The following is a 27,168-nucleotide window of genomic DNA, read 5'->3' as shown; positions in this document are numbered from 1 at the left end:
GCGGCCTGTAGGTGCCCATGACAGCGGGGGCGTGGTTCAGGCGGAGGGGCGGGGCCAGGGCGGGGGCGTGGCCGGCCCTACGCGGCGGAGCCCATGCGCCCCGTCCTGTCGCGGCTCGGTTTCCACCGCGCTGTCCCTGCTGGACCGGGGCCTTCCAGGAGCCTTCCCGGTGCCGGGCGCCGCCCGTCCCCCCACCCCCGTCTCCGAGAGCTCCCGGTAGTCTCACAGTCCGCCGGGCTGGGCCGGGCCTGGCGTGCACCGGGACCCGGACACGCTCCCTCCTCCCTGCACGGCCCCGGCACCGTTCAGCGCCGCCGGATCCCAGCCCGGGCCGGAGCCCAGCTCCTACCGGCCCCGCGGCACCATCTAGTGGCGCCGCCTGGCCCGGGTCAGCCCCGGGGCGCGGGTCAGCTCGGGCCGGCCCCGCCGGTTCTAGGAGCCCCGGGGCCACGCGTGTCCCTGATGGGTAGCCGCGGCTGGGTGGCAACGCTGGAGCCACCGGCACTAATGAGGCTGCTTGGCGGCGCCGGCCCCCGCCGGAGGGGCTCCCGACTGCGGCTGGTCCTGGGGAGCGGCGGGAGCGGCTCCAGGCTCCCCGCGGGACTCGGCCGGGTGCAGCCGGTGCCGAGGAGCGAGCGGAGGGGCAGGCGGCGGCATGGCCCCGGCTCCGGGGTGGCGGCTGCGGGCCGGGGGATTCCGCAGAAACTGGTCTCCCCACGCCGCCTCGGCGCTGGGCTGGGAGCGGTACCGGCCTCGGCGGGAGGAGAGCCGCAGCGTGGACCTGATCGCTGTCGCAGCCAGAAAGCGGCCCCGTGGGACGAGGGATGACGGGGGCCTGGTCCTCAGGTGCGGACAGGAGCAAGGGAAGAGGAGGAGACGGGGCAGCAAGCCATCACCAGCTTCCCCCACGCCTCCCAGGACAGTGATCCATCCCTAGGCTGACTCCTGTGTCTGTCCCCTCTTGGGACAATGGGTAACGCTGAGAGGGTTTGGGAGTCGGGGGCAGAGTTCCACCGCTTCCCTGGACAGGGCAAGGATTGGGGGCGGGGGAACCCCTTTCCGCAGCCACCGCCACCACCAGCATCCTAAGAGCCTGTCCCGGTGCAGCGCTGGGAGGACGATAAGTGCAGGTGGCTGAGCCACCATCACGGTGGAGACACCAGGGACGGCTCTCCGGGAGACCTGCTGTGCCCGGGAAGCTGCCACGGGACACCCTTCCTGCTCTTTCCCCGCTGTAGGCAGAGTCTGGGCCACAAAGGGTTACGCAAGGCACCCTGGAGTGACACCACTGCCACCAGCACGGGAGCTCAGCTCCTTCCTGGTCGGATCCCAGGCTCGGTGAGTGCCTAATTCTGTCCCCCGGGATCTGTCGGCCGTTCTTTCTGGCTCTCAGCCGTGCTTTTCACCTGGGGAACCGGCCGTGCTTTGTCTCTGTCTGGGTGGCTCTTCTAGTGACCCTCCTGGAGCTCTCCCCCGTGGCAGGGAGATACCCCGGAGGATCAGAGCTCCACGCCCCAGGGCTGGAGGACGTGCCTCTCTGCTGCTCATTTACACTCGGTCCGGAGCAGCCCTTCCAGAGAGCTTTCCCCAGAGCAGGGGGTCGGGATTGCTCTTTGTGTGGGGTTGGGATAGAGCAGGCTCTGGAGGGATCCGGGACCTCCGTGCTGCATGGCCAGGACCAGAGAAGGGACGAGTGGTTTTGCAGCACTGGCTGACAGCAGGGACCTCGCTGATCACAGGAGGGCTTTGAGGTTCTCAGGATGAGGATCCCTATCAGGGGAGGGGGGATTGGGAAACATTTTGGGTGGTGGGGTTGTCTTTGTGCACGGCTGAGGTGGACACTGTGTGTCACTTTCCAAATAAATGATCCCCTGACTCGTTACTGTCCCCATGATGGGCATTGTTGGTGGCGTCACCCGGGGCCAGGCACAGCCCCGAACTGGGGACCTGGCAGTGGGGCGAGCTGCCCCGACACAGCTTGGCTTTGTTTGGCGTCAAAACCCCTGGGAGAAGCTGCCACGGTACATGTGTGGGGCAGCGTGGGGCGGTGTGGTGCTTCCAGTGCTGCTGGTGCCCGGTGCTGCATGTGTCGGGCTGGGCCATGGTCAGCTCTGCCCAGATACTGCCTCTCCCTGCGGGGCCATTCCAGGTGCAGGCTGGTTTCTGTCGCAAACCGGCTGAGCCGGCTCCTCCTGCTGCCAGCCTTGGCCTTTGGCTGGTGCAGGCCCTCCGCCAGCTCTTGGGGGGAGACTGGGGACAGGGCTTGGTGGCACTGGAGCTGCTGCCATCCACATGCTGCCCCAGCCACTGCCTGAGGAGAGCAATGGGCAGCAGTGGAAAGCAAGTTTGTGGCACCGCGATGGTGGGACAGTAGTGGGAACCAGCTGGGGACACTGAGAGGCTGTATTGGGTGGTATCAGGGATGGCTCTGGCACAGCAGATGCCACCACCCTAGAGGGGGGGATGATCTGGCTGCTCCAGGTTGGTGTCTCTTGGACCTATAGCTCACACCATACGACCTGCTGGTGTCTAGAGAGCACAAACAACACTGGTGACACAGCTGAAACCACCCCAATGCAACACTGGGAGTTCCTGTTTATTATCAGCTTTCCCAGTGCCAGGACAGTGGGTGCTGCCACACTGGGGTCCTGCCCAGCCCCGGCTACCCCCTGGTCCCACGTGTCCCTGGGTGGCAGGGAGGCACTCCGGCTGGTTTCGGCAGCTGGTGACGCAGAGGGAACTCTGCCCTCCACACCCATGGCTGCAAACTGCCCGTCGGGTGAATGATTACCCCAGGCCTCCCCCGACCCTCCCCAGGGCTACAGTGGGTCTTGTGTCAGGGACTCAGGCTGATCTCATTTTGGGGGCTCAGTCAGATGCCTCATCACCGCTCCAGCTGGGACTGCCTGTGGGATGTCCTTGTGCTGGGGCTGAGCTGCTTCACTTGCCCAGGGCTGGCTGCCCACTGCCAGATCCCTGATGTGGCATCACCCCAGCATTGCCCATGAGATGTCTCTGTGTCCCACCAAAACTACCCCATGGCCAATTCCCGAAGGGCTTGTGGAGGTTTTGAGCTCCCTGTGACACCAATGTGGGCATCCCTGGCTGGGCTTGAGGGTTGCTGAGCTGCGTTGGTGACTTTTAGAAATGAGCACAGCCCTGGCACAGCCACTCCAGAGCCCTTGGACACCACAGCTGTGTGGTGCCATGGGAACTGGGGGTGTTCAGTTTGCAGAAGGGTGTTCAGGGGACCTCACTGCTCTCTACAACTCCCAAAAGGAGATTGTAGTGAGGTGGGGATCAGCCTCTTCTGCCAAGTGTCCGGACCAGAGGAAACTGGCCTCAAGTTGCACCAACAGAGGTTCAGATTAGATACTAGATAAGTTTTTTCACTGAAAGAGTGATCAGGCAATGGAATAAGTTGCCCAAGGAGGTGCTGGAGGTATCATCCCTGGAAGCATTCAAGAGGCATCTGGATGTGGCACTTGAGGACATGGTTTAGGAGTGATTATGGTGGTGTTGGAGTGGCAGTTGGATTTGATAATCTCTTCCTGCCTTAATGATTCTGTGATCCTGTGAGCCCTGATTGAAGTGACCTGTCCGTGTCCCACCCCATGGGAACTGGTGGGAGGCTCTGGTCCTGCTGTCTCCTACCATCAGGGGAACATGTCTCTCTGGGTTCATGCTGGCATTTCCTCCAGGGAGCCAGGAGCCGGTGGAGATCCCTGGGCCCATCTCAAGAGTTTCATCCTCAAAGGGACATTATTCTGTCAGTCAGGCTATCAGCCTTAAATGGTGAAAAACGTTGGATTTAGGGAAAACACAGGGAAACCAAATGGTGAAACTGGGGCAGTGGTGCTACCAAACCAGCTGGCAGAGCTGCTGGAGGCCAGAGTGGGTGGACAGGCACTGAAACACCATCCAAAGCAGCACCCCCAGGCCTGCCAACTCCAGGAGGACAGAGCAGACCATGAGGATGGCATGGACAGTGGGTCCCAGCCATGGAGATGAGTCCTGTCCTTGCCCTCCCCTTCTATGAACACATGTCTGGGGGGATGGAGATGGACCCCCAGGGGGTGATTTCATGGTGCACAGAGGCAGCTCTGGGTTTGGAGCCCTGCAGGGTTAGCTGGGGTGTGACATAGCTGCCATTCCTGGTGTCCTGGCACCATGGAGCTCTGTCCTGTGCAGCCTTACAGTCCCTGGTGCTTATGGCTCAGTTTTGCTGCTGCTCTTTGTTGCAGCCTGATGTTGGATTGAGGAAGGGGCCAGCAGCTACAAAGAGGAGCCGGAGCCGGTCAGAGCCCCCTGGCTGTCCGGCTTCCACCATCACTCTCCCTAGCTTGTGCTGGTGGGTACCCACCATGGAGGAAATGGTGATCTGGGAGCAGCACACAGTGACGCTGAGCAAGGTGAGTGTCACCTGGGGTGACCCCACCATGGGAGGGGACAGTGTCTATGGGGTCAACTCTGTCTGACCTCCATTCTTCCCACACCCACTAGGACCCTCACCGGGGCTTTGGATTTGCTGTCTCCGGAGGCCGTGACCATCCCAACAGGATAACCGGGGACACAGCGGTGTTTGTTTCAGATGTGGTGTCTGGGGGACCGGCAATGGGGCAGCTTCAGTGAGTGCATGGGGACATGGGGCCATAGGGGGTGCTCACTGCCAGCGGGGGTGAGAAGGATGGAGAATCGCTCCTGCTGGGACAGAACCAGCACCACTGTTGTCCTGTCTGGCTGGAATGGGATCCCTTGGGGTACACTCACCACCCCACCAGCTCCCTGGACTGGGAGCTGTGCCTGCAACAGAGTCACAGCTGCATTTTCCCTCTCAGGAGGAAGGATCAGATCGTGATGGTGAATGGCCTTTCCATGGAGAATGTCCCATCCTCTGTCGCTATCCAGACACTTAAAACCTGTGGCAAGATTGCCAACATTGTGAGTGTGCTCTGTGGTGGTATGGGACTGGTGTCCTGCTTACACTGTGCCTGTCCCTATCCCAGATCCCCTGTCCACACATGCCCAGGGTTTGGGGCTTGGGAATTGCTGCAGGGACATCTGGCAGAGACAGCTGTACCTATCATCCTCTCCTGCTCACTTTGCACCTGCAGACGCTGAAAAGAGCAAAGAAGATTCACCTCCCTGTGAGCAAGAGCAGCCCTGGGTCCCCTGCTGTGGCCCGGCACTATGACTCAGATGACAACTACAGGCTGCACCGCTCCCGGGATGACCTGGATCAAAGCCAGGGCTATGATGGGGACTCATCCAGCGAGAGGAGCTCTGGTCACCACCACAAGTCACGGAGCCAGAGGCGAAGCCAGGACAGCAGCCACTGGATGCAGGGTAGCTCAGATCGGAGAGGCCACAGCCGACATTGTTCTGCCAATGCCTTTGGTCAGGATGGGGACACCAATGGGCTGGCCCTGGTGTCAGGCTTCAAGCGCCTGCCATACCAGGATGTGCCAATGAAGCCCATCACGTCAGTCCTGGTGAAGCAGAAGCAGAATGAGGGTGAGGTCTTACTGCTCCTGCTGTCCCTGGGTCTTGTTGCCTGATTTTTAGCCATGCCTTCCCCCAGGGAGGTGACAATAGTTGGGTGCGTGCCAGGGCCTGGCTGCAGCAAGGGGACAGTGCATGCCATGCTGGTTGCACTAAACCTCCTGCCCTCAGCTGGGGGCTACAGAGCTCAGCTTTGGGGCTTGCCAGTACCCCAAGGGGAGCTGGGGCTTGTGGGGATTGTGCCAAGGAGGAACCTTGAGGGGGTCTTGCTTTGCTGCCTGACTCTGCTACCATCATGGCTCTCTCTGGTGCAGAGTATGGCCTGAAGCTGGGGAGTCAGCTCTTCATCAAGCACATAGTGGAGAGCGGGCTGGCGGCCAAGGGCAACTCCTTGCAGGAGGGAGACCTCATCCTGAAGGTATGGGAGCCCCAGGGTGCAGGGGGAACTGGGGGTCTCATCTGCCCCTCTTTGGAGGGCTCGTCCCTGGTTGGTGTCACTGCAGGGCCCAGCCATGGCCATGCTGGAGGCAGTTCTGTCTGTGCCCACTCCCTGCCCCAGCCCCCCTGGCTGTTCCAGGGACCCTGAAGGGGCTCTCAGGGCCCAGCTCCCTACTCGTGGCATGTCCTGCTGGCACAGTGGGGTCATGTCCACCCCACTGTCCCCACAATGTGTGATGCCTCACTCTGTCTGTGTCCCCACTGGACACATATGTTTGTCAGATAAAACGATACTTAAAGTATTTGGAGAGGAGGAAATAGGAGGGAGGGAGACCCTTTGTTAGCACACCTGGTCCAGGCAGACCCATGGCTGCTGGGAACTGGTGCCAAAATGACTCTGAGGTAAACGGAAGGGATTACATCCCACGCATCTGTTGGGAAAAGCAGCTACTACTCAGGGACATCCCAGCCCCAGGGCCAGCTTGGGGCCTGACTCCCTGCACCAGGCCAGGGCATGGAAGGACAGTGCTGGGCCCAGGGCAAAAGGAAACAGCTTCAGGTGTCTGAGGGGTCTGTGCAATCCTGCCTCCTGGCAGAGCCCCGGGCAGGTGGAAGTGGGTGTTAACGAACCATGCTAATGTTTCCTCTGTACAGAATGAGGTCATACTGGGAAGCAGCCAGGAACAGGGACACAGAATAGGTGAAGCTGCAGGAGCTGGGGCTGGGCTGGAGGGGCTGGGAAGGGACCAGGAAGATGGCAGGCAGAGCATCCCTTCCCACTTCCTGGGGGTGTTAGGAGCAAGCGCCCTAAGGCCTCCTACTCTGTCCCTCCAGATCAATGGGGTAGCCAGCCAGGACATGTCCTTGGCTGAAACCCAGCAGCTCATTGAGCGAACTGAGGGAATCCTGACACTGCTCATCCTCCGTGACCACCGGCAGTTCCTGGTCAGCATCCCTGATGTTGACAGCCAGAGCGACAGCTCTCAGATGGATGGTGAGGAGACACGGTGGCAGGGCCAGGGTCAGATACACAGCACAGGGGCTGCATGGCCACTGATGCATCTCCCCTCCTGTGGCTGCAGATATCTCAGACATCGACTCTGAGCTGTCCAACCCGCCATCTCCATTGATCTCCCCACGACCTCCAGCTGCTGCCAGGACAAATTCATCGTAAGGCCCACACTGTCCCCATGAGCCCCTCTGTCCCCTGGCAGATCCTGTTGTGTTCTCCACCTGACTGGAAATGCTGGTTCTCCATTCCTAAGCCGATATCCCCGGAGCTGGCCATTCCCAGCTTGCTCAGCTGTCTCCACTGCCCGTGTGTCCCGCCTAAATCCTGTTTGACCTTGTTCCAGGGAGAGGAGACGATCGAACAGGGAGCCTGTGGCTGAGGTGGCTGTAGCTGATGCTCAGAGCCCAGGTGAGTGGACTGGCCACTGAAGGGGCTCCAGGCTCTCCAGTGCATCTCCACTGCCCAAAGCCTTAGCAGAGCCATGCCAGGGCTCCCTGTGCCTTGGCACAGCCACTACTGCTCCTAAACCAGCTCTTCTTCCTGCAGATCTTCTGGAAGCTGTGGAGTGGGATGGCCACAGCCCCACTGCCCAAGCTGCCCACAAGGATGGGTATGTCTGCAAGAGGCAGGGGCAAATCTCTGGGGGACATGAGGAGCTGCTGTGTGTTAGGGTCAGCGCCTCCCTGTCCTGTCCTTGCATGCGTGTCCCAGCACCACTGGGTTGACTGTACTTCCCTGTGGCAGGTACAGCACCAACTTCAGGATCGTGCGGTTTGTGAAGGCCAAGAGTGTGGGGCTGCGGCTGACAGGTGGGAACGATGTGGGCATCTTTGTGTCGAGCGTGCAGGAGGGAAGCCTAGCTGACAGCCAGGGTGTTCGGGAAGGTGACCAGATCCTGCAGGTATCCTGAAGCTGAAAATGCTCCATATGCTGCTGCACCTGGACTGGCCCCAGCCCTTTTGGGTCCAATATCTCCCCAGGGTGTCACCTCCAAGGTGACAGGGACCAATTCCCTCTCCCACTCTGCCCTGGGCACTGCTGTTCCTAGTGCCCCTGCTGGTGCCCATGCCTTCTGTCCTGCTGGCAGGACCATGTCCAAGTGCTTTTCTGTGGCAGGTGAATGACACGAGTTTCCAGAACCTGACCCGTGAGGAAGCTGTGGAACATCTCATGGCCCTGCCCCCAGGCGAGGAGGTCACACTGTGGACTCAGAGCAAGCAGGACAGTGAGTGGTGACCAGGCTCATCCTGGGCTTGTGCCTCTCCATCCTCTGTCTCTCCTGGGCAAGCATCACACCTGCTGGACTTGCCACGGCCCTTCCTGTCCCTGCAGGGTGGTCTTTCTTCCCCCCTCCTCCTCCTCCTCCAGAGAGCGGATGGGAGGGGACTAGACCATCCCAGCCCTGTTTGTGCCTCGGCTTCCTGGAGCACAGGGGCTTTCTGCCACCACTGCACATGGCCCCTGGAGGGGCCAATGTGCTGGGCAGTCAGATTCTACTGTCCCCAGCATGTCTGAGAGTGCCATGGGAGGAAAAGGTACCCCCAGTACCCTCCTTAGCAGCAAGGGCTACTATGGAGCCTCCCAGCCAGCCCAGTGCCTTCCCAAATCTCTCCAGCCTCTTCTTCCTCAGCCACCTCTTCCCCTGATGGTCCCTCTTGCCCTGGGCTTCAGTTTACAGGAAGATGATCTTGTCCAACGTGGGTGACTCGTTCTACATCCGGACACACTTTGACTTTGAGAAGGATACGCCATCAGGGCTCAGCTTTGTCCGTGGGGATGTGTTCCATGTGCTGGACACCATGTACCGGGGCAGGATGGGGAACTGGCTGGCTGTGCGCATCGGCAGGGACCTGCAGGAGCAGGAAAAGGGCATCATCCCCAACCGGAGCAGGTAGGGATGGAGCCAGGAACAGCCCCTAGACAAGCAGAGCCAGAGAAGGCTCCCAAGTGAGCTGGAGAGATGGATGGTAGGCTCAGTGAAAGGCAGGACAAGGGCTTGTGGGACAGTGGTGGGAAGCGTGAGCTGGTAAAATCCCTTCTCAGGGTGGTGGGGCAACTGACAGTCAAATTCTCCAAAGTCCCAGAGACAGAAGTCTACCACAGCCTCACCTGGCTGTGCCACCGAGCAGGGGTGCCAGCTTCTCCTGACCTGCTCCTCAAACCCAGAGGCTGCAGGTCCTGAGCCCTCTCCTCTCCCAGGGCCGAGCAGATTGCCAGCCTGGAGTCGGTGCTGAAAGCCTCGTCTGGTGCCAACGCCTCTGGGGCAAGGGCCGAGTTTTGGAAGCTGCGGGGCTTGCGGGGAGCCAAGAAGATGCTGCGGAAGAGCCGGGAGGACCTGTCTGCCCTCACAAAGCAGGGGCACTACCCACCATATGAGAGGGTGGTCCTCAAGGAAGGTGGGCACCAGGACAGCCTGACCCACCTTGGGGACATTGGTCCTGGGGCTGCCCTGCTGTGGATGCTGATGGGCTTCCCTCTCCTGGGAGAAGCGGGGCAAGTTGCAGGCCTATGGGCACCATGAGGAGCAGGGCTGGGTGCTTGTGTGATGGGAGCTCTTCTCTTGCCCCCCAGTCACCATGAACACCTCTGTCCTCCCACAGCCAGCTTCAAGCGGCCAGTGGTGATCCTGGGCCCCATTGCAGACATTGCTGTGCAGAAGCTGAGCAGGGAGCTGCCTGAGCTGTTTGAAATTGCCCGTAAGTGCTTCCACACTGGGGAGAAAATGATATCCAGCAGCCAGACCCTGTGAGAGTTCCTTACCTTTGGCTCCCTCCCTATGACACCCCAACACTCTCCTGGGCTCATTCGCCCTCCCCCCTCCTCTCCCTGAGGGACACAGCCCTGGGGCCGGGCATGGCCATGCCCAGGCTGGGGCTGTTGGAGCTGCAGCCCCTCTCATGCCCCATCTCTGTGTCCTGCAGCGAGTGTGCCCCGAGATGGGGCATCGTCCAAGGTCATCAAGCTGGATTCGGTGCGGCAGATCGCAGAAAAGGTGAGACCTTTCCCGTGTCCTTGGAGCCAGCTGGGGCCTGTGGAAAGCCCATGGTCCCCATCCCTGCTCCCAGCAGGGCTGATGGCTGTGCCCTGCCCCAGAACAAGCACGCCTTGCTGGACATCACACCCTCAGCTGTGGAGCGCCTCAATTATGTGCAGTACTACCCAGTGGTGGTGTTCTGTGAGCCCGAGAGCCGGCAGGGCATCAAAGCCATGCGGCAGTGGCTGGCACCTGACTCCAGGAAGAGCTCCCGGCGCCTGTATGCCCAGGCCAACAAGATGAAGAAATACTGCAGCCACCTCTTCACAGCCACCATCAGCCTCAGTGGCAGCGGCAATGCCTGGTACGAGCAGATCCAGGACATCGTAAGGACACAGCAAAGCCAGCCTGTCTGGACAACAGCAGAGCAGGTACGGCCATGGGCTCTCTGCGGCAAGGCTTGGCCTCCTGGGGCTCCAACCAGGCAGGTGATGAGGCTGCACATGGACCCCCATGGCTGGGGTCTCATGTCTCTGTCATCCCCACCCCTCAGGCAGATGTAGCACCTGAGGACAGTCTGTACCTGCTGAACCCCCCAAGCACAGTGGCCTCAGGCTACCTGACATGTGACAGCCGCGCCAACAGTGACTACGATGACACAGACGGGGAGGCAGGCGCCTATACTGACGGCGAGGCAGAGGATGCCTATGACCAGCCCGGGCTGGCCCGTTCCTCTGAGCCAGCACAGCTGGCCCTGAGCCATGGCCTGGACTCCTCCGAGCCAGCACAGCTGGCTCCAAGCCACGGCCAGCGTGAACAGGTGTGTTGTCCCAGACTGGTACAAGAGCCTGGTGGGGCAGAAGAGGGTGGCATAGTGCCTGGCTCTAGAGTATAATTCCCATCCTCATGGCACAGGCAGGGTGTCACCTCTGGCTGCTGCAGGGTCCATGTCCTGCTCTGGGTGTCCAGGGGCAAACGCCCCAGGCTGGGGCACAGCCCCTGCCCTACCCCTGACCTCTTCCATCTCTTCTTCCCCAGGTGCCTGAACGGCCACAGCAGGGCAGGCGCTATGACAGCATCAGGTACCCTGCCCAGGGGTGGGGATGGCAACCACCCAAGGCTGGGGACAGTCCCAGAAGGGCACTGTTCCTGTCACATAGTCATCACCACCCTTCTGTCCCCCAGGGAATACGAGCATGAGGCAGTGAGGAGGAGGTTCACACGGGCCAGGGATGACTCGGACCAGGATGAAGGCTACGAGTGGGGCCCAGCCACAGATGTATAGTGGCACTGCTGGCCTGTCCCTCTGGACCCTGCACAACAGCTCAGGTTGTACCCCTGTGGCCAGGCTGGGCTGGGCCCAATCCAGCTATACCCTACATCACCAAGTGCCTGCACTACCATGTGCCTCCTTCCCTTTTGGCCACAGCCACTGCTACTGGAATAAAAGGGATGTTTGGATCAGGATTGGCTGTTTCTGGGGGTGCAGGATGGCAGAATACAGGGGCTTGCTGGGACCCACACACCTCCCTGGCTGGTGGCCCTGCGTACAATGAGGCATCACAGGGGGAACTGGGGCCTGGCACCACTGCAGACCTGGGACCTGCCCCCCAGAGCTGAGCCTCCACTGCTGCAGTTCCCTGGCCACTCCTCAAATGCAGCTTCCTGTATTTCCAAAAATTTTTATTTTTAGAGCAACCAAGCACACAGGCACAGCCAGGTCAGCACTGCTGCAGCTCTGGGAGCCCAGAGAGCTGCTCACAAAAAGGCTCACAGCCCCAAGCTCCCAGGATGTGGGGCTGGGCAATGCCATATTTCTTCCCTTTTGCTGCTCAAAGGGTTGTGGCTCTGGGCTGGGCTGTGCATGCAGAGCAATGCAAGGCAGCAGCAGGGAAAAGCTCAGGCAGGTTCCCAGCTTGGTGGAATGTGTCTAGTGGACAGTTTGCACCCCAACAGGCCTCTGGCCAAGCCACGGGAGAAGACAAGGTGCCAAGAGTGCTTCTGCCCTTAAGGCTGAGTCTGAGAGCTGCTGGGTATCCCTCAGGGGTGCCAGTGTGCACCCACACACGGTTTTGCAGGGTTAGTGCTGCTCTGGGGCTGTACTGGCTGAGCTCTGGAGTTGAGCTGCGTGCACCATCCCCATCTCGGGAAAGGCACCGTTGGTGAGTGTAAAAGTACAACAGTCAGGGACTGGCTGGGAGGCACTTTCACATAGGGCCCCCTCTGCTCCCACTAGCACAATGGCAAGGGACCCTGTGCAGCAGCAGAACAGGCACTGTGCAGGCACTGTGAGGTGGGCAGAGGTGACTGGAGGAATAGAGGTGCCCAAAGCATGGCACCACAGGCCCTGACGCTGCTCAGGCTGGGTATTGTCCCACTGTGTCCTGAGTAAAAACAAAGGAGGTGCAGATTTAGACCCTGCTGAGGGCTCTGATGCAGGGCTGGGGCAGAAGGCAGAGCCAGTCCTGCCCCTCTGCAGTCCTGGGCTTGCTCCTGCCTGCCCCAGGCATCGCGGCTCAGAGGAAGACGGGCTGCTCTTGCCCCGTCAGCAGACGGTAGGTGGAGGCAGGCATGGTCTTGATGTGTACCTAGGCAGAGAGGTGCAAATCAGAGATCCCAGCCCAGGCTGGAGGGAGCCCAGCTACTCTGTGGGGGCCCAGCTCACCTCACTGACCGCCTCGGTGAGGATCTGGATGATCTTCTCGTGAGACATGGCCACCACGCTCTGCCCGTTGATCTCAATGATGCGGTGCCCCACGCGGATGCCACCCCGCTCCGCGATGCCCCCACGCATCAGGCTGCAGATCTGGGAGTGGGGAGTGCTGTGAGAGCAGGGCTGTGCCCACAGCCCAGCCCTGTGTCACCACTGCTCTGAACCCTCACAGCCCTGTAGGCTCCCAGCCAGAGCTCTTGCCTGGGGTACAGCCCTCCTCCAGCCCCTGGGCACACAGTGAGGGCAAGGATGTCCCAGTGCATTGCTGCCACCAGAGTGATGTGCTGAGCTGGGCCAGGGCAGCCACCAGGATTTTGTCCCCCAGCTGACATGGCTGTGGCTGCCTCATTCACTGAAACCTCCTGCTCCCCTCAGGCCTGGGCTGCAGAGACTGAGCTTCTCCCTGGGGCATCAGGAGAGGCCCACATCTCCAGTCCTAGGAGGGAGCACCAGCTGGTGTGCAAGGTGGCCGTGGAAACCACCCCCCTTGGCTCCCACAGAGCCCAAGAAAGCCCCTCTCTGCATTCCCAACACAGCCACAGGAGAACCCAGGGCAGGGAGTGGCTCAGGCACAGGGGACAGCAAGCACTCTCACTAGGATCATGCCCAGAAAGAAGCCACCACCCTGAAAGCAAACAGCTACAGAGTACCAGAGAGAGGGCTACAACCACCAATGCTGCAGAAATGCTGTGAGGAGCTTTTTGCTGAGTAAAGCAGAGCCCTGTGACCCCTTGGCCTAAGCAGGCACATGGAGTGTGGGAATTGGGTGCTGGTCCCTGGACACAGCCAGCTCTGCCTGTCCCTCAAGTAGACCCCGGCCCAGCTCCCATCCCATGGGCACTCACCACACCGTTCTCAACACAGAAGCCCAGCTGGTACTTGGAGTCGGGGCGTCGGATGACAGCTGTGGTGACAGGGGGACAGTGCACAATGTTCAGTGTCACCTCGGTCTGGTGCTTCAGTTCCTGGAAGGTGGGATGGAACTTGATCAGATTTTGGAGCTATTCAGACTGGTTGATGGGCGATGCAGCCACATTGCTCATGTGAGGGCTGAGGATTAGCAACCTGTTTGCAGTGGGGAAACTGCACAAAAGGGATACTGCAAATACAAATCCAGGGACAAGAACTTACAAACCCAGCCCAAGACATCCCTTCCCCTGAGGCTATGCTGTCCTTGCTTTCAGCTCCTTCCCATGCTACTGAGTAGATGATGCAACAGGTTCCCTTCAGGACAGGTGCCTGCCTCCTCCTCCACCCTCCTTTTCAGGTAGGGCACAGCAAGTACAGTCCCCAGATTTGTCCCTGCCTTCCTCCAAGCACTCTGAGCAGGAACTGTCACAGCCTGCAGGACACGTATGACCTCTACACACCTGCCTCCAAAACTGGGGGCCCCGAGGGAATCCCAGTGTCACAGACACTCCCAAATTGTGATAAACAGAGACCCTTTTGTTCGACTAAACATACTCTCTAGAGTGTATTTATAACACAAATCATTCAGGCCAGTCTCCATCTCTCTCCTGGGGTGAGGCAGGAGCTCACCCTGCTCTGGCTCACCCGGATGATGCTCTGGCAGGTGGCCAGGGGCAGCCCCACCAGGCTGGTCCCGTTGACTGACATGAGGCGGTCCCCAATGCTCAGCTCGCCCGACCGCTCCGCAGGGCCCCCGTGCATCAGGTTGGCGATGACCACGGTGGGCAGGATGGAGCCCCAGCCCGACTCCACAATGGCAATACCCAAGATCTCCCCCTTCTGCTTCTGAATGCACACCTGGGGGGAGAACAGGTGGGTTATGGTCGTTACCTCCACCAGAGTCGTGGAGCACATGTCCCAGCCCACAGCTGTGCTCACAGCTAGCTGGGATGTGGTCTGGTTTTGTAGGGAGCACCTCAGCTGCACAGGGAGCCATGGAGTGGGTGACACAGAGGTGCCAGTGGGTTCCCCACATTGGCCCCACCCCACAGAGCAGCTCTTACGTCCTTGCAGTTCTCCTGCCGGGAGAAGTGGGTCAGCTCTGCGTTGTACTGCTCCTGGTCCTCCAAGGCACGGCTGTACTGGCGTGGGCTCAGCTCGCTCGGGTCGATGCTGTTGGCCTCCAGGAAGCGCTGGTAGGCCACACCAAATGCCTGCCCAATGGCCCGGGCGATGACCTGGGCCTGGGGAATGACAGGGGCTGTTCCTGCCTATGGCTCAAGGCTGGAGCCAACAGCTACCAGTGCCCTGCAGTGCCCAGCACAGGAACCATCCTTGGGAGCTCCAGGGTGTCCTGGCTCCTTCCCTGCCTGAATGGGCCCCTGTATGGAGCCAACCCTCCCTTCCACTTTGCTTGCTGGGCCTCTGCGTGTCACAGAGATGCTCAGGCTGGGCTCCTGCCCTCTCCCTTGTGGGGAGGGAGGGGTCTCTGCTGCAGCCCCAGCCCAGAATACCCAGTTATTACAGCAGGATGGGACTCGGGTTCCCAGAGCCACCCACCCATCCCAGGGATCTGTGTGCTGCCTCACATCAGCCGAGTGGAAGACGTGGCAGATCATCTTGTAGAGCCGCTTCTCCTCCGCCACCTCCGAGCGCCGCGGCAGCTTCCGGCGTGCCATGAGCACCACGAGGGAGCCGATGTCAGCAATGTAGGAGATGGTCTGAAGGGAGTGATCCATCATGGCCTCCTGGCAAAGGGAACACAGAGAGTTCAGCCTCCTCAGGGCTGTCAGACCACGTGCGCAGCCATGAGCCTGCTGGCACTGCAGGCAGGAAGGGATGTGGTGCAGCTGCCCAGAACATGCTCGGCAGAAACCATGTCTGTGCCAAAAGGTACAAATAGATCCTTCATCAAGGACTCATTTATGTCCCTGGGTACTGCCAGGGGACAGGACAGCTCTTCTATAGCTATAGCTATATATATAGCTCTTGCTATAACACAGAAACTAATCCTGAGGCAAAGAGCTCCCCAGATTCCAAGCCTGAGTTCCCGAGAGCTCAGTCTGGGATCCCAGCAGCTCCAAAGGGTGCAGGTCATATGGGAAGTGTTGTGCTGCCACACAGAGAGGTGAGGACAAGACACAGGATGGCTGTGAAGTGACATGTCCCCTCCCAAACATGTGTCCTCCTCCATAGGCCATGGACAAGACCCTGCTGGTGTGGGAGCAAAGCTTAGATCCTGAGACCAAACAGCAATGTTGAAGCAGTCACAGAGTCATGTGGTTAGTGCTGGTCCTGCTCACCTGAGTGTCAGCGGTGAGCACCTTGATCCTCTGTGTGGAAACAAACAGATCCACCTCCGTCATGGGCTGGGACTCCCCCTCGGGTGCCTGCAGAATGATGGAGAGGTCACAGGACCCTGCTGGGACCCAACCCCACAGCCAGGTGCCCTCAGGCAGATCCTGAGTGCTGCCCCATACCCACAGGGGGCAAGGCTTGGGGCAGCCATGCCCCCCATCCTTCCTGCACCTTGATCCTGTCCACCGCCTCCTGGGCCTGCACCATGCGGACGCTGGTTGGGGGGTTCCTCTCCGAGGCCAACTGCGTGGAGCCCAGGTACTTGGCCCCAAAAATCACACCATCCAGCAAGTCCTCTGGGTCACAAGGGCCTGGAACTGAGGCATTGGGAGGGACTGAGCAGAGGCTGCTCCCCCACTCCTGCTGTCTGTTACCTGACAACTCCTGCTGTCTGTTACCTGCATTTCTACACATGATGAAGCAGCTCAGTGCTTGGTACATGGGCACCTGGCATCACCAGGGGACCAGGGCTGCTTCTCCCTTCCCTTGGGAACACATGTATTCCCTTTCCACCGAGTATACCACCTCCCTGATCTCTGATGCACCTCCATTTCCCCAGCAAAGGCTCAAACAAGCCACATGGAGCTTGGTGCACCCATTCTGGGTGGGTGCAGAGCTGGCAGTTCCCTCCCTGACTGGGACCCTGTACCACCACCGTTCAGGGGGTTCAGGGTCAGAGCAAATGGGTCAGGGCTCCTGGATGCTCTTGCTGCTCAAGCACAGAAGCAACTCACCCTCTTTGAAGGCTGTGCAGGATGATGGGGATTCCCTGTTCTGCAAAGCAATGAGAGAGCAAGTGAGGCTGTGGCTGGTACCTCAGGGATGCAGCCTGCCTGGCCCTGGAGCACTGGGACAGCAAGGGCAGAATGTCCCTGGGGATGGGGGAAACGGCACAGGGTCCCAGGGCTGGACATAGAGGAACAAGATCTTAGGCCTGTGAGGGTGCTAGTGCCAGGTCCTGGGGCTGGATGGGAGGATGGCACAGGATCCCAGGAACAGAGGGGCTGTTTGGACCCACAGCCTCTGCACCAGGGCACACATGAATCAGCCAGCCATCCAAACATGCATTTAGGGCCAAAGTTGGTACTGAGGGTCCTGTCTGGGCAATCTTGTAGCACAAGGCCCTGTAAGACCTGAGGAAAGTCATCCCTGGTTCTCCTTTGCCCCCATCCCAGACCCCAGGAGGGATCAGAGCCAAGGGGCATGTCCTGGCTGCTGCTGCCCCATTGCAGCCCAAGGCACAGTGCACTCACAGTTACAGGGCCCTGAGGTGGTTGCTCTGTCCCAGGGGTCAGAGCAGAAGGCAGGGCTGCCCATGCCGGCTCTGGGGAACCTTCCCGAGGACCCTCGCAGGCAGAATCGTCCTCGCAAAGCCCCCCTCCATAACACCAACTGTCAGGCTTTTCCTCAAAGCTCTCTGGCCTCCCCAACCCTTCAGGCTTCTCCACAGTGGCTGGCTCCTCCTGAGCCTGCAGCATCTTCAAGTTGGTCCCAGCCAGGACATCGGAGCAGGCCAAGGAGGTCTCGGCACCAGCCTCAGGTAACCCCCCCTCATAGCCCAGGAGGCTCAGCAAGTCCTCCCGGTCAGCCTCGGCAAAGAGCAGCCCGTGGCAGGGCCGGTCGCAGGCAGAGTGCTGGGGGCAGCAGGGACGCATCGCCAGGCCCCGACCCGTGGCCACATGCAGCGGGCACGGCCGGCACTTGCCCGGGCACTGCCCGCGGCCCCGCCGGGCACCAGCGCCCGAGGAGGACGGCGAACCCTGCTCTGGGGCGGAGGAGCGGTCGCGGAGGTTGGGGTCGAGGGTCTCGAGCTGAGCCAGCAGCCCTTGGATCTCCGAGGGTTCGTCCTCCACATCCTCGGTCCACTCGGCGCTGCCCGGGCAGGCGTGGGGCTCGGGGGTCTCATCCAGCTCCATGCCCGCGGGGTCGGTGCTGCTGGGGGTCCGGGGGCGGCCCGTGCCCCGAGGGGCGCTCCCGGCGCCGAGCTCCCAGCGGGCAGAGCCCTGCGGCACCTCGGGCGCCGTCTCCGCTTCCATCGCTCTTCCCGAGCCCCGGCACAGCTCGGTCCGTCCGCCCGCGCCTCCCGCGAGCTCCGGGGCTGCGGCGGCTCCCGACCCCTCCAGCCTGGAGCCACTGCCGGGCTGCGGGGCGGAACGGGAGGGCTCCTCCGACCGCCCGCCCCCTGCACAGCGCCCAAGGGCATCCGGCCCGTCCTCCGTGTCCATGGCCCGCGGCTCCGCGGTCTCATCGCTGCCGCCACCGGGGTCGGGGAGCGCGGCCGCCTGGAAGTCCATGGTGGTACGGCTCTCCATGGCGCCTGGGGCCCGGGAGAGGCCCGGACTCGGTCGCTACCGGCGCCTGCGGCCGGGCCGGTCCCGCCGCCGTTTCCGTTCGCTCCGCGCACGCGCGGCCGCGCCCCCGCCCTGTCCCGCCCTGTCCCGCCCTGCCCCGCGCTCATGGCCGCCCGGGGGCTGCTGCGGGCCGCGGGAGCCGCGCTCCAGGTCCCGGCCCGTGGCTACGCCAAGAAACCCGGTGAGGTCCGCACGGGCATCGGCATCGGCCTCGGCCCCCGCCCCCTGTGTTTCCCCCTGTGTTTCCCCCTGTGTTTCCCCCTGTGTTTCCCCCTGTGTTTCCCCCTGTGTTTCCCCCTGTGTTTCCCCGTGTGTCACTCTGTCCCTTCGTGCCCCGGTCCCACGCTTCTTGCTCCTGGTACCGGCCCTGCCCTGCCCACTCCGTGTCTCGGTCCCCGGCCTCGGCCCCGTGCCCTCCCCGCTGGTGCCGCCGTCCCAGCTCCATTCCTCATTCCCCCCACTCCCGCCTGGCCCCGGCCCGGCCCCTGTTCCCTCCTCGCGATGCCCTTGCCCTCGAATCCCCATCCCTTTCCCTGTCTGCGTCCTTGCGCCCAGGCACATCCTCTGCCCTCACCCTGCCCTTCTCCTCACAGCTGCCAAGTCCAAAGGCAAGGGTGTGCCGAAGGAGGCGTTGAAGGGGCCGGAGGTGTGCACGGACCCCACCCTGCTCGCCACCCACGCCATGGGAGTCAACTACTTCAAGGAGGGTCCGGAGGTGGCCCTGAAGCCCGACTCTGAGTACCCCGACTGGTGCGTGCTGCCCCACTCTGCTCTGTGTCCCAAAAGAGGTGCCAGCCCAGGGGCACAGAGCTGTGTAAGAGGAACAGGGAAGTGTTCTGTGAGGAGGCAAACTGCCCCTCTGCAGCCCAGACACCCTCCCCAGGGTCAGGAGTGGGTGTAATGTGGATGTAGGGTGAGGGATCTCCATATTCCGGTCACTCATGTCCGTTGCTCCATCCTGTGCTTGTCCCTTTGTCCTCCTTCCCGCAGCCTCACATCCTCTCTATTCACCCCCAGGCTCTTTAAGATCCACCTTGGGCCCCCTAAGAAGCTGGAGGAGTTGGACCCTGACTCGCTCGAGTATTGGAGGCGCTTGCGGAAATACAACACATGGCAGCGCAACAGGTTGAAGAAGGGCAAGAAGCTGTAGGTGCTGCTGAGCTTGGGGTTTCCCCATGTGCCAGCACAGGTGACACTGGGACCTGCCCTGGCTTTTGGTCTCTTCTCCTTGCTGTAAATAAGAAATAAACCTCTGGTGAGGCTGTTATAAAATCTGCTATAAAGGCTGTGACAAACCCAGACTCTTTGCAAGCTTTGTGCAGGGTCCCTCCATGCCAAGGGCTGAGGCAATACAGGCCACAAGGTCTCAGCGTGTTTGTTAAGACAGAAGCTTGGGTTTTGTGTTGTAGAGAGAGCCCACACTGCACATGGCTCCTGCTCCATCACTGGCTGTGCCACAGTGGCTTCAGCTGAGGGCTCCATGGTGTGTGGGGTGGGGAATGACCCACGTGTCACTGTGTCCCTGGCCAGTGGATCTCAGGGCCTGAGCAGCCTGTGCTTTCCCAGGCTGGAGCGATGGGGGCCAGGCTTTGGCAGTGCTGTGGGGCAGCAGGCAAGGTGAGGGAGGGTTCATGGTGGCCCTTTGCAGTGCCACCCCAACAGCATGCTCTCCTTTCATCTAGCAGCAGTAGTGGTGCTGGGATGCCAGGGTTTGGCTGAGCTGGATGGTAAAGGCAGGTTCTTCCCCACAGCAGTGGGGGCCTCACTGCCGTACCTCTGCTTCTCCTTGGGCAGCTTCAGCCTGGCAAATCCCAGAAGCATCCCCTGGCCTCAGTTCTGCCTGTGTGTTGGGCACACCTGGCTGAGAGGTGCCTCTGTCACCTCAGTTCACCTCAACCCTGGACTCACTGTCTTGCAGCTCCTTCTGGGCTCAAGTTGGAATCTGGGGAAAAGAGGTGCCTGTGGGTTCCTGCAGTGAGAAAGGGACAGTGGGAGCCTCTGCCTGACCTGGCGGTGGCCCCTGTGACAGGGCCGGGCCTGGCTGTGCCCAGCTCCCCTGGGGCTGTGGGCGGGGGGAGTTGAGGGGTGGCAGCTCTGCACCCACGTGCTTCACAACAGGAAGGAAGAGGGAAAGAAGCAGAAGTGCTGTGCTGCAGCACGGGGGCCTAGGGGAGATTTTGGGCTGAACCCTCATTTCCTCTGTGTGGGGCTCAGTGCACACCCTTGGACCTGATGGGGCTTGGCCATACCCTGTGGTGAGTGCCCCTCCCTGCTGGGTCTGCAGGTCACCCTCTCCTCGCCACCCCCAGCGTGTCCAGATCCCAAATCCAGCAGCAGGTGAGAAGACAGAGCACCTGGATCCTTGCTTTCTGTCTTGGAGCCCCCTGCTTGTGTGAGTATCACCCAGCTGCTCTGGGCAGGTCAGTCCTGGAGACAAGAGCCCTTTTGGGGTGGGTTCTTGGGAAGGGACCTGAGCGGGGGAAGAGGGAGCTCCCCTTGTCCAGGTGGTTCATGTCACACTGAAACCTTTCCCAGGATTCAGGGCAAGCTGAGCTGGGTCCCAGTACCAAGACCCCCATGTACCCTATGCTGAGCCACCATGAAGAGGCCCGGTGACAGCAAGGGGGCTGCTGCTGCCCCACTGGGGCCTCTGCCAGAAAGAGAGGGGTATTGAGGCCCCATTATCTGTATCACCTGACAGGACAGGGAAGGTGACAAGGGCCATCCCCTCCTAGTTCCGTGGATCCCCCTTTCATGAAGGTCCCTTTACTTGGGGCTGGGCTAAAGTACCCTGGCTCCCTGCCCAAGGCTGGGGGGGAGGGGGAACAGGGACCCCCGTGCCACCCAGTTCCCAGAGTGGGAGTCTGTGTCATTCCTGGCTGGCTGCCGGTGGCCGGATCCAGCAGTGCTGCCCAGCCAGGTCCCAGCACCTCCTCAGGCGCCTGCCAGGAAGTGCCTGACACCAGGGATCTCATTGTTCTCCCCTCTAAGTCACCCTGTGCCCAGAGGGGTCCGGTGGGCCAGGGGTTCCTGTCACCCTTTCACCCACTGACAGCTCATCCCCTCGGCACCCCCAGGAGGGATGGGGGACTGGAGCATGCCCATCGGCTCGCTGGGTGAGGAAGTGGTGGCCCGGCTGTGTGAGCTACTGGATAACGCCGGCCGGGGCTGGCGCAAGCTGGCTGAGCTGGCCGGGGCCGAGAAACGCTTCAAGTGCAGGTAGGGCTGGGGGAGCCTTGCCTGGGCCCGTCCCCGACCGGGTTCCAAAACGCGCAGCTGTGCCGTGGGCTGAGCGAGGGGCTCACGGCTCAGTTCCGCGCTGGGGCACTGCCGGGGCCCCTGGCACGGCTCCCGTCCGCACTGAGGGAGGGAGGGAGGGCTGTGGCTCTGACGGCTGCGGGCGCTTGCAGCGCGGAGGAGCTGGAGATGTGCTCGCTGAAGGTGCTGGAGCCCCGCGGCAGCCCCACACAGTGCCTGCTGCAGCTCCTGGCAGAGCGCGACTGCACCCTCAGGTACCTGCTGGGCTGCCTGGAGCGCATGGGGCACGAACAGGCCTGCCGAGTCCTCAGCTCCGCCGGTATGGATGGGCGGTGGGAACCGGGGGGCTGGAGGGGAACACCAGGGGGCAGGAGCTTAGCAAGAGGACATGGGCGTGGGGGGTGAGTAACAGCAATTGCTGCTGGGGGTTTTGCTCTGGTAGCGAGGTCCTGGGCAGACAGGGTGGAGTGGGATGGAGTGGGCAACAGCATGAGATAGGATGGGATGTGGTCTGATTGGATGGGACAAGACAGATTTGGACAGGATGGGATAGGAGAGGATAGAGCAGAGTGGGATGGGAAAGACTGAAACAAGATGAGATGCACAGATGGGATAGCACTGAATATGCCAATGGGACAAGGTAGGATGAGATGGTTGGGACAGGACAGAGGTGGGATGTGATAGGTTGGGTTGAGCTGGGAGAGGAGACTGTTGTGGATGGGGATGGGGCAGGATAGGATGGTATGGGGTGGTGAGGGGCAGGGGACTCAGCCAGCCCAAGCTGTTCTCTCCTCTCCTGCAGTACAGGATGTGATTCGCATCACAGTGCAGCCAGAGTCGCAGGTCGTGGCAGAGGGGACACAGGTGTCCCTGACCTGCTGTGCGACTGGCCCGCCAGGGCTCGTGTACCAGTGGTTCTGTGGGAGGCAGGAGGTGAGGTCCCACTGTGCCACACTGAGCAGGGCCCCCGCACCCTGTCCATGGTGAGGGACCTGCATGGGTGAGAGGGAGCCAGGGATTACTCCTTGGCCTCCTCCTGTCTTGTAGGTGCCTGGAGCCACATCCCCAGAGCTGGTGATTGACACAGCCAGCCCAGTGGGCCAGCCTGAGTGGTACATCTGCCGGGTGAACTGTGGGGCCACCTTCACCTTCTCCAGGTGGGCTCATGTCCAGGTGGAGAAGAACGGCAGCCCCAACTCAGGTGGGTCTCGAGATCTCTGTCCCTGGGCTGGCAGCTATGGGGCACCACTTGTCTATTTGGGACATCTTCTGCAGGCCACCTCTCGCCCCACCAGGACAGGGATGGGTCCTGACTGGTATCATTTGCCATGTAATGCCCTGGCTCAGCTGTGAAGGTCTCTGGGATTGCTGGGGTGATGGTGCCCACAGAGGAGCCACATGCCCTATGTCCTCCTCATGCCTGCTGCCTCATGTTATCCATGGGTGCCAGGGCCTGTGGGTGAAGAAGCTGGGCCTGGGGCAGTTCTGCAGAGTGCTGCCATGCCTGGATGCCTAATTTGCCACCCAGTCCCTTCCCCAGGCAGTGGCTACTGCTTGACCACGGCAGGGCTGCAGATCCTGCGGCAGCCGCGGCCGTGCCGCCTGGCCGAGGGGGACACGCTGGCACTGGAGTGCAGAGCCATTGGCAACCCCCCACCCCAGTACCAGTGGTTCAGGAACCGGCGCCCCGTGGAAGGGGCACAGGCACCACAGCTCCAGGTACGGAGGAACCTCTCCATGGCACAGCACAGCACAGCGTGGCACACTGTGGCATAGTGCAGCATGGTCTGGCACACTGCCCCAGCCTCCTGCTCTGTCCTGCTGGCAGGTAAAGCTGGTGACAACGGCTGAGCGGGGCAGCTACTCCTGCCGTGTGTTCAACCTCTTCCATGAGGTGTGGAGCCAGGAGGTGGACGTGGAGATCGGTGAGGGCCCCAGACAAACCTCCATAACCCCCCACCTGCTCTGTTCCCAGTAAAGCCCTCATGGCTGCTCCACAGTTTTGGGGGCACTGCAGCCCATGCTGGGAGGTGATGCCATGCCATAGGGTCCCTGACATCCCCTCTGCCACAGGCCCACGGCTCTTCACCTCTGGAGGCTCCTGGCAGGAGGGGGATGGAGGTAGGTGGGAGCAGGTCTGTGCTGCTCTGTCCACTGTGTTCCCGTGGCTCTGGAGGGCCATGGCACAGCTTTTTTCTCTTCCCAGGTTCCCTAGAGTATGGCAGCCCTGGACAACTGTATGGTAAGAGCCTGTCCAGGAGGGGCTGGTGGCCCTGGGGGGCTCTGACTGTAACCAGTGTCACCACAGTCACCTCATAAGGCTTTACTTGGCCAGGAATGCTTTGGGTGTAGCATACTGGAAGAGTGAAACAGCAGCCCAGCCCCAACCCAAATTAGGAGAGCAGATCAGTACCTTTACCCTCAACACAAGTCAACCCAAACCCCTACCCATAACCTGAGGGTTCAGGGATCAGCGAGGCAGGGATGCCACTGGGTACCTTGGTACCCTTGGACAGTGATGTTGGCCAGAGATAAGTGTCACCTCTGTGGGCTGTGGGCAACATGGAGAACAGGTGTGTCCCACTCTGTAATAACACCTCCCTCTCCCGTCCTTGCAGCCACGGACAAAGTGGCGCTGCTGATTGGCAACATGCACTACCTGCACCACAAGCAGCTGCAGGCGCCCATCGTGGATGTTCATGCCCTCGGTGCCCTCCTCCACCAGCTCGACTTCAAGGTGGTGTCACTGCTGGACCTGCGCAAGGCCGAGATGCAGATGGCTGTTGATGAGTTCCTCCTCCTCCTTGACAAGGGGGTCTACGGTGCGAACACCCACCAGGGTGGCTCCAGCCCAAGGGGAGCTGGATGGTTTTATATTGGTGGAGTCTTGGGGTGCACCCAGGCAAGAAGCAGGTGCTGGCAGGTCAGGGGATGTCACCACATCATCTGCCCTCTGTTCCCCCAGCAGGTTTGCTCTACTATGCCGGGCATGGCTATGAAAATTTTGGCAACAGCTTCATGGTGCCCATTGATGCGCCCAGCACCTACACATCAGAGCACTGCCTGTGTGTGCAGCGGGTGCTGCGGGAGATGCAGCAGCGCCGCACCGGCCTCAACATCTTCCTGCTTGACATGTGCCGCAAGAGGTGACCCAGCCCTGCCACCCACCTGGGGACAATCTGCCTCTCAGGGAGAGCCAGCACAGGGATCCGTGGGTGGTGGCTCCTGGGGGAGGGTAGCTGAGCACCCTCAGAGTCCCATCTAAACCCATTGTCTTTGTCTAAATGCCCAAGACTTCAAAGCGCCTCTGAGCTAGCAAACACCATAATGGGTGGGCAGAGGGGCACAGAACAGCCCTCAAGGTCTGGTGTTTCACTTTGGGGTGGGTTTTGGGGGAGGAGAGGTTTTCACTCTGTCCAGCTTCTCTTCTCTTGCAGGAACCTCAATGATGATGTCATCCCGCAGGTTGGGGCGCTGGAGGTCACGGCCAACATCGTCTTTGGCTATGCCACGTGGGTCCCCTCCCACCATCCCCTGGCACAGGCAGTGGGGCTGAGTATCCCTGCCTAGCTCAGGGTGGGGCAAGTGCTCTGACCCCCATCACCTGCATCCCTCCACCCTTGATGCTGGAGGGGTTGGGTGAGCGGCAGCCCCCAGTCCCTCACTGGGCAGGGAGGTGCCCATGGTACTGTTTGGCTTTGGGCAACACCTGCTAGCATGAAGCTCCAAGATTCCTCCAGAGCACAGGGGTTGGGACTGGTGATGCTTTAAGCACCTGGGATCCAGCCATGCTTTCACCTGTCCCCAGCATGGGAACAGGAAGAGCACTGGGTACCCAGCTCTGGCTTCCTTAGGGCTATCACCCTGTTGGGGGCCAGTTCCCAGGGAGTACCAGATCAAACACTGCTCCGTTCCCTCAGGTGTGCGGATGCTGAAGCCTATGAGCTGAGCCAGGGTGAGTTCTCCAACGGCATCTTTGTCACATTCCTCAAGCGCTGGCTGCTGGAGGATGAGAAGATCACGGTGCTGCTGGACAAAGTGGCTGAGGGTGAGTGAGGAGTAGTGGGGAACAAAGACCCCCCTGGTGGCCCCTGCCAACCCCCTGTTCCCCTGCAGACATGGGCACTCTGGAGATCACACGGGGACGGCAGGCACTGGAGCTTCGCAGCAACCTCTCAGAGAGACGGGCTCTGACAGACCCCATCCGCCCCCCGGGCCAGGATGAGTCCTCTGCCAGGAACCTGCAGTGGGCCAAGGCTCATGGTGAGTCATGGCCACCCTGTCCCACGTTGGCATCTAGAGAGGGTACAGCCCCAGGGGCAGAGAGAGGCTGTCAACAACATTTGCTGGGTTCCTCCCACCCGGAGGAGAAACTGCCAGTACAGAGCCAACAGCCTGGGGACAGAAGCATCATGTTGCCACCTCTGCTCTGGGGTGACCCAGTGGCCACCTCTTCTGTGGGTACAGCTCCAGCCCTGAGGCCCTGCAGGTCCCAACCCTGTGCTCCCTGTCCCCTCCCCAGTCCTGCCAGAGAGCCGGCACCTCTGCTTTGACTGCGGTGTCACCGTCCAGCTGGCCTTCGCAGCTGAATTCTCCAACATTATGATCATCTACACGCGTATTGTGGCGGTCCCCAAAGACATCACCAAGTGTGAGGCTCGGCTCACTGATATTCCCGAGGTGGGAGCAGCTGCCAAAGCCCCCTTCAGGGCAATGCTGTGGAACGGGGGGGAAGCTGTGGTGGTTTTCACGTGGATGCCATTCATGGCAGGAGCTAGATGTGGACCTCAAGTGCACCAACAAGGAGAGCCCAGAGGAATTGGGCAGCCCACTGGCACCCGTCTGGAGCCTCAGTTGCCCCTCCTGCTGCCTCTATAGCCGGATTTGTGGCTTGCAGAAGCTGCGGGTAAGAGCCATTGTGGGCAGGGGCTGGTGTCAGGGGCAAAGTGTGACCGTGGCCATGCCAGGACAGTAGCCCATGGTGCTGGTGTCCCTGCAGCAGGAGCTGGCCTTCACTGTGTGCCTGCAGTACCGCTACCAGGGCATGGACGACTTTGTGGAGGAGCGGCAGCGGGTGAACGTGGGGCGGCCGCTCATCGCCAAGCTCAACCTGCAGTGGGCAGCCTCCCCCTCGCCACCCCACAGTCCCCTTTTCTCCTCTCCCCCTGGGAGCTGGGGGGTGGTGGAGGGCTCGTGGGTAAACACCCCTGAGGAGAACCTGAGCCCCGAGGGCCCCAGCTCCCACACCCCGTAGAGGGACAGTGAGGCCCCCCCTCTCTGTCACCACAGTCCCCTGCTGCCATGTCATCCTGCTGGGGGCCAGGGGATGGAGGGGGCGAAGGTGACACTCACAGAGGCTGGGCTCCATCCTGGCCTGTGCCAAGGGGTGCAGGTCTCACAGCACAGCACAGCTGGGACTGTGGGCCCCAGCCACAAGTCCCTGGCGTGGCAGTGCTGCCCCGCCCCCATCCCTGGGCAGTGCCAGTCCCCCATCCCTGGGCAGTGCCAGTCCCCCATCCCTGGGCAGTGCCAGTCCCCCATCCCTGGGCAGTGCCACCCCCCATCCCTGGGCAGTGCCAGTCCCCCATCCCTGGGCAGTGCCAGTCCCCCATCCCTGGGCAGTGCCAGTCCCCCATCCCTGGGCAGTGCCAGT

At 61.2% G+C, this 27,168-nt stretch overlaps 4 protein-coding genes across 16 annotated transcripts; 3 read left to right on the top strand and 1 right to left on the bottom strand.

Annotated features, from left to right (window-relative positions):
• Positions 1–90: 90 nt before the first annotated feature.
• On the top strand, positions 91–11,393 carry TJP3 (tight junction protein 3). Its single transcript, XM_033520125.1, has 21 exons — positions 91–846; positions 1,239–1,338; positions 4,245–4,412; positions 4,504–4,628; positions 4,839–4,941; positions 5,115–5,514; positions 5,817–5,920; positions 6,775–6,934; positions 7,023–7,110; positions 7,296–7,360; positions 7,499–7,562; positions 7,697–7,853; positions 8,069–8,177; positions 8,624–8,843; positions 9,152–9,348; positions 9,553–9,648; positions 9,874–9,944; positions 10,046–10,357; positions 10,480–10,746; positions 10,965–11,008; positions 11,112–11,393. Exons 1-21 carry the CDS (start codon positions 656–658, stop codon positions 11,209–11,211), a joined length of 3,141 nt encoding a protein of 1,046 aa, XP_033376016.1. The 5' UTR covers positions 91–655; the 3' UTR covers positions 11,212–11,393.
• A 201-nt stretch (positions 11,394–11,594) lies between these two features.
• On the bottom strand, positions 11,595–18,312 carry APBA3 (amyloid beta precursor protein binding family A member 3). 5 transcript variants are annotated; one of them, XM_015651512.3, is made up of 10 exons: positions 17,160–18,305; positions 16,641–16,680; positions 16,078–16,223; positions 15,852–15,938; positions 15,138–15,296; positions 14,613–14,792; positions 14,179–14,406; positions 13,485–13,604; positions 12,592–12,732; positions 11,595–12,514 (listed from the first exon to the last, which is right to left on the bottom strand). In XM_015651512.3, the coding sequence occupies exons 1-10, from the start codon at positions 18,216–18,218 to the stop codon at positions 12,443–12,445; spliced, it is 2,232 nt and encodes a 743-aa protein (XP_015506998.1). In that variant the 5' UTR covers positions 18,219–18,305; the 3' UTR covers positions 11,595–12,442. The 5 variants fall into 5 exon arrangements, 4 of the variants coding, with proteins under 4 accessions (XP_015506998.1, XP_015506999.1, XP_015506995.1 ...); XM_015651513.3 differs by having other exon boundaries at positions 14,194–14,406; positions 17,160–18,304; XM_015651509.3 differs by lacking the exon at positions 16,078–16,223 and having other exon boundaries at positions 16,641–18,306.
• A 7-nt stretch (positions 18,313–18,319) lies between these two features.
• On the top strand, positions 18,320–19,558 carry MRPL54 (mitochondrial ribosomal protein L54). Its single transcript, XM_015651558.2, has 3 exons — positions 18,320–18,438; positions 18,851–19,007; positions 19,275–19,558. The coding sequence occupies exons 1-3, from the start codon at positions 18,363–18,365 to the stop codon at positions 19,405–19,407; spliced, it is 366 nt and encodes a 121-aa protein (XP_015507044.1). The 5' UTR covers positions 18,320–18,362; the 3' UTR covers positions 19,408–19,558.
• A 1,002-nt stretch (positions 19,559–20,560) lies between these two features.
• On the top strand, positions 20,561–27,052 carry LOC107215402 (mucosa-associated lymphoid tissue lymphoma translocation protein 1-like). Of its 9 annotated transcripts, none has more exons than XM_015651519.3 (17): positions 20,561–20,649; positions 21,313–21,476; positions 21,668–21,834; positions 22,318–22,448; positions 22,563–22,716; positions 23,044–23,234; positions 23,344–23,440; positions 23,589–23,636; positions 23,722–23,757; positions 24,134–24,337; positions 24,481–24,661; positions 24,953–25,027; positions 25,436–25,563; positions 25,632–25,778; positions 26,038–26,195; positions 26,287–26,421; positions 26,515–27,052. In XM_015651519.3, exons 2-17 carry the CDS (start codon positions 21,340–21,342, stop codon positions 26,767–26,769), a joined length of 2,244 nt encoding a protein of 747 aa, XP_015507005.1. In that variant the 5' UTR covers positions 20,561–20,649; positions 21,313–21,339; the 3' UTR covers positions 26,770–27,052. The 9 variants fall into 9 exon arrangements, with proteins under 9 accessions (XP_015507005.1, XP_015507009.1, XP_015507008.1 ...); XM_015651523.3 differs by having other exon boundaries at positions 20,562–20,649; positions 21,335–21,476; positions 21,770–21,834; XM_015651522.3 differs by having other exon boundaries at positions 20,562–20,649; positions 21,335–21,476; positions 23,056–23,234.
• Positions 27,053–27,168: the final 116 nt, after the last annotated feature.

This window comes from Parus major, chromosome 28 (assembly GCF_001522545.3).
Source record: "Parus major isolate Abel chromosome 28, Parus_major1.1, whole genome shotgun sequence".
Lineage (NCBI taxonomy): Eukaryota > Metazoa > Chordata > Aves > Passeriformes > Paridae > Parus > Parus major.
The sequence above is the reverse complement of the archived record's forward strand: the minus strand, read 5'-3'. Positions and strand labels throughout refer to the sequence as shown.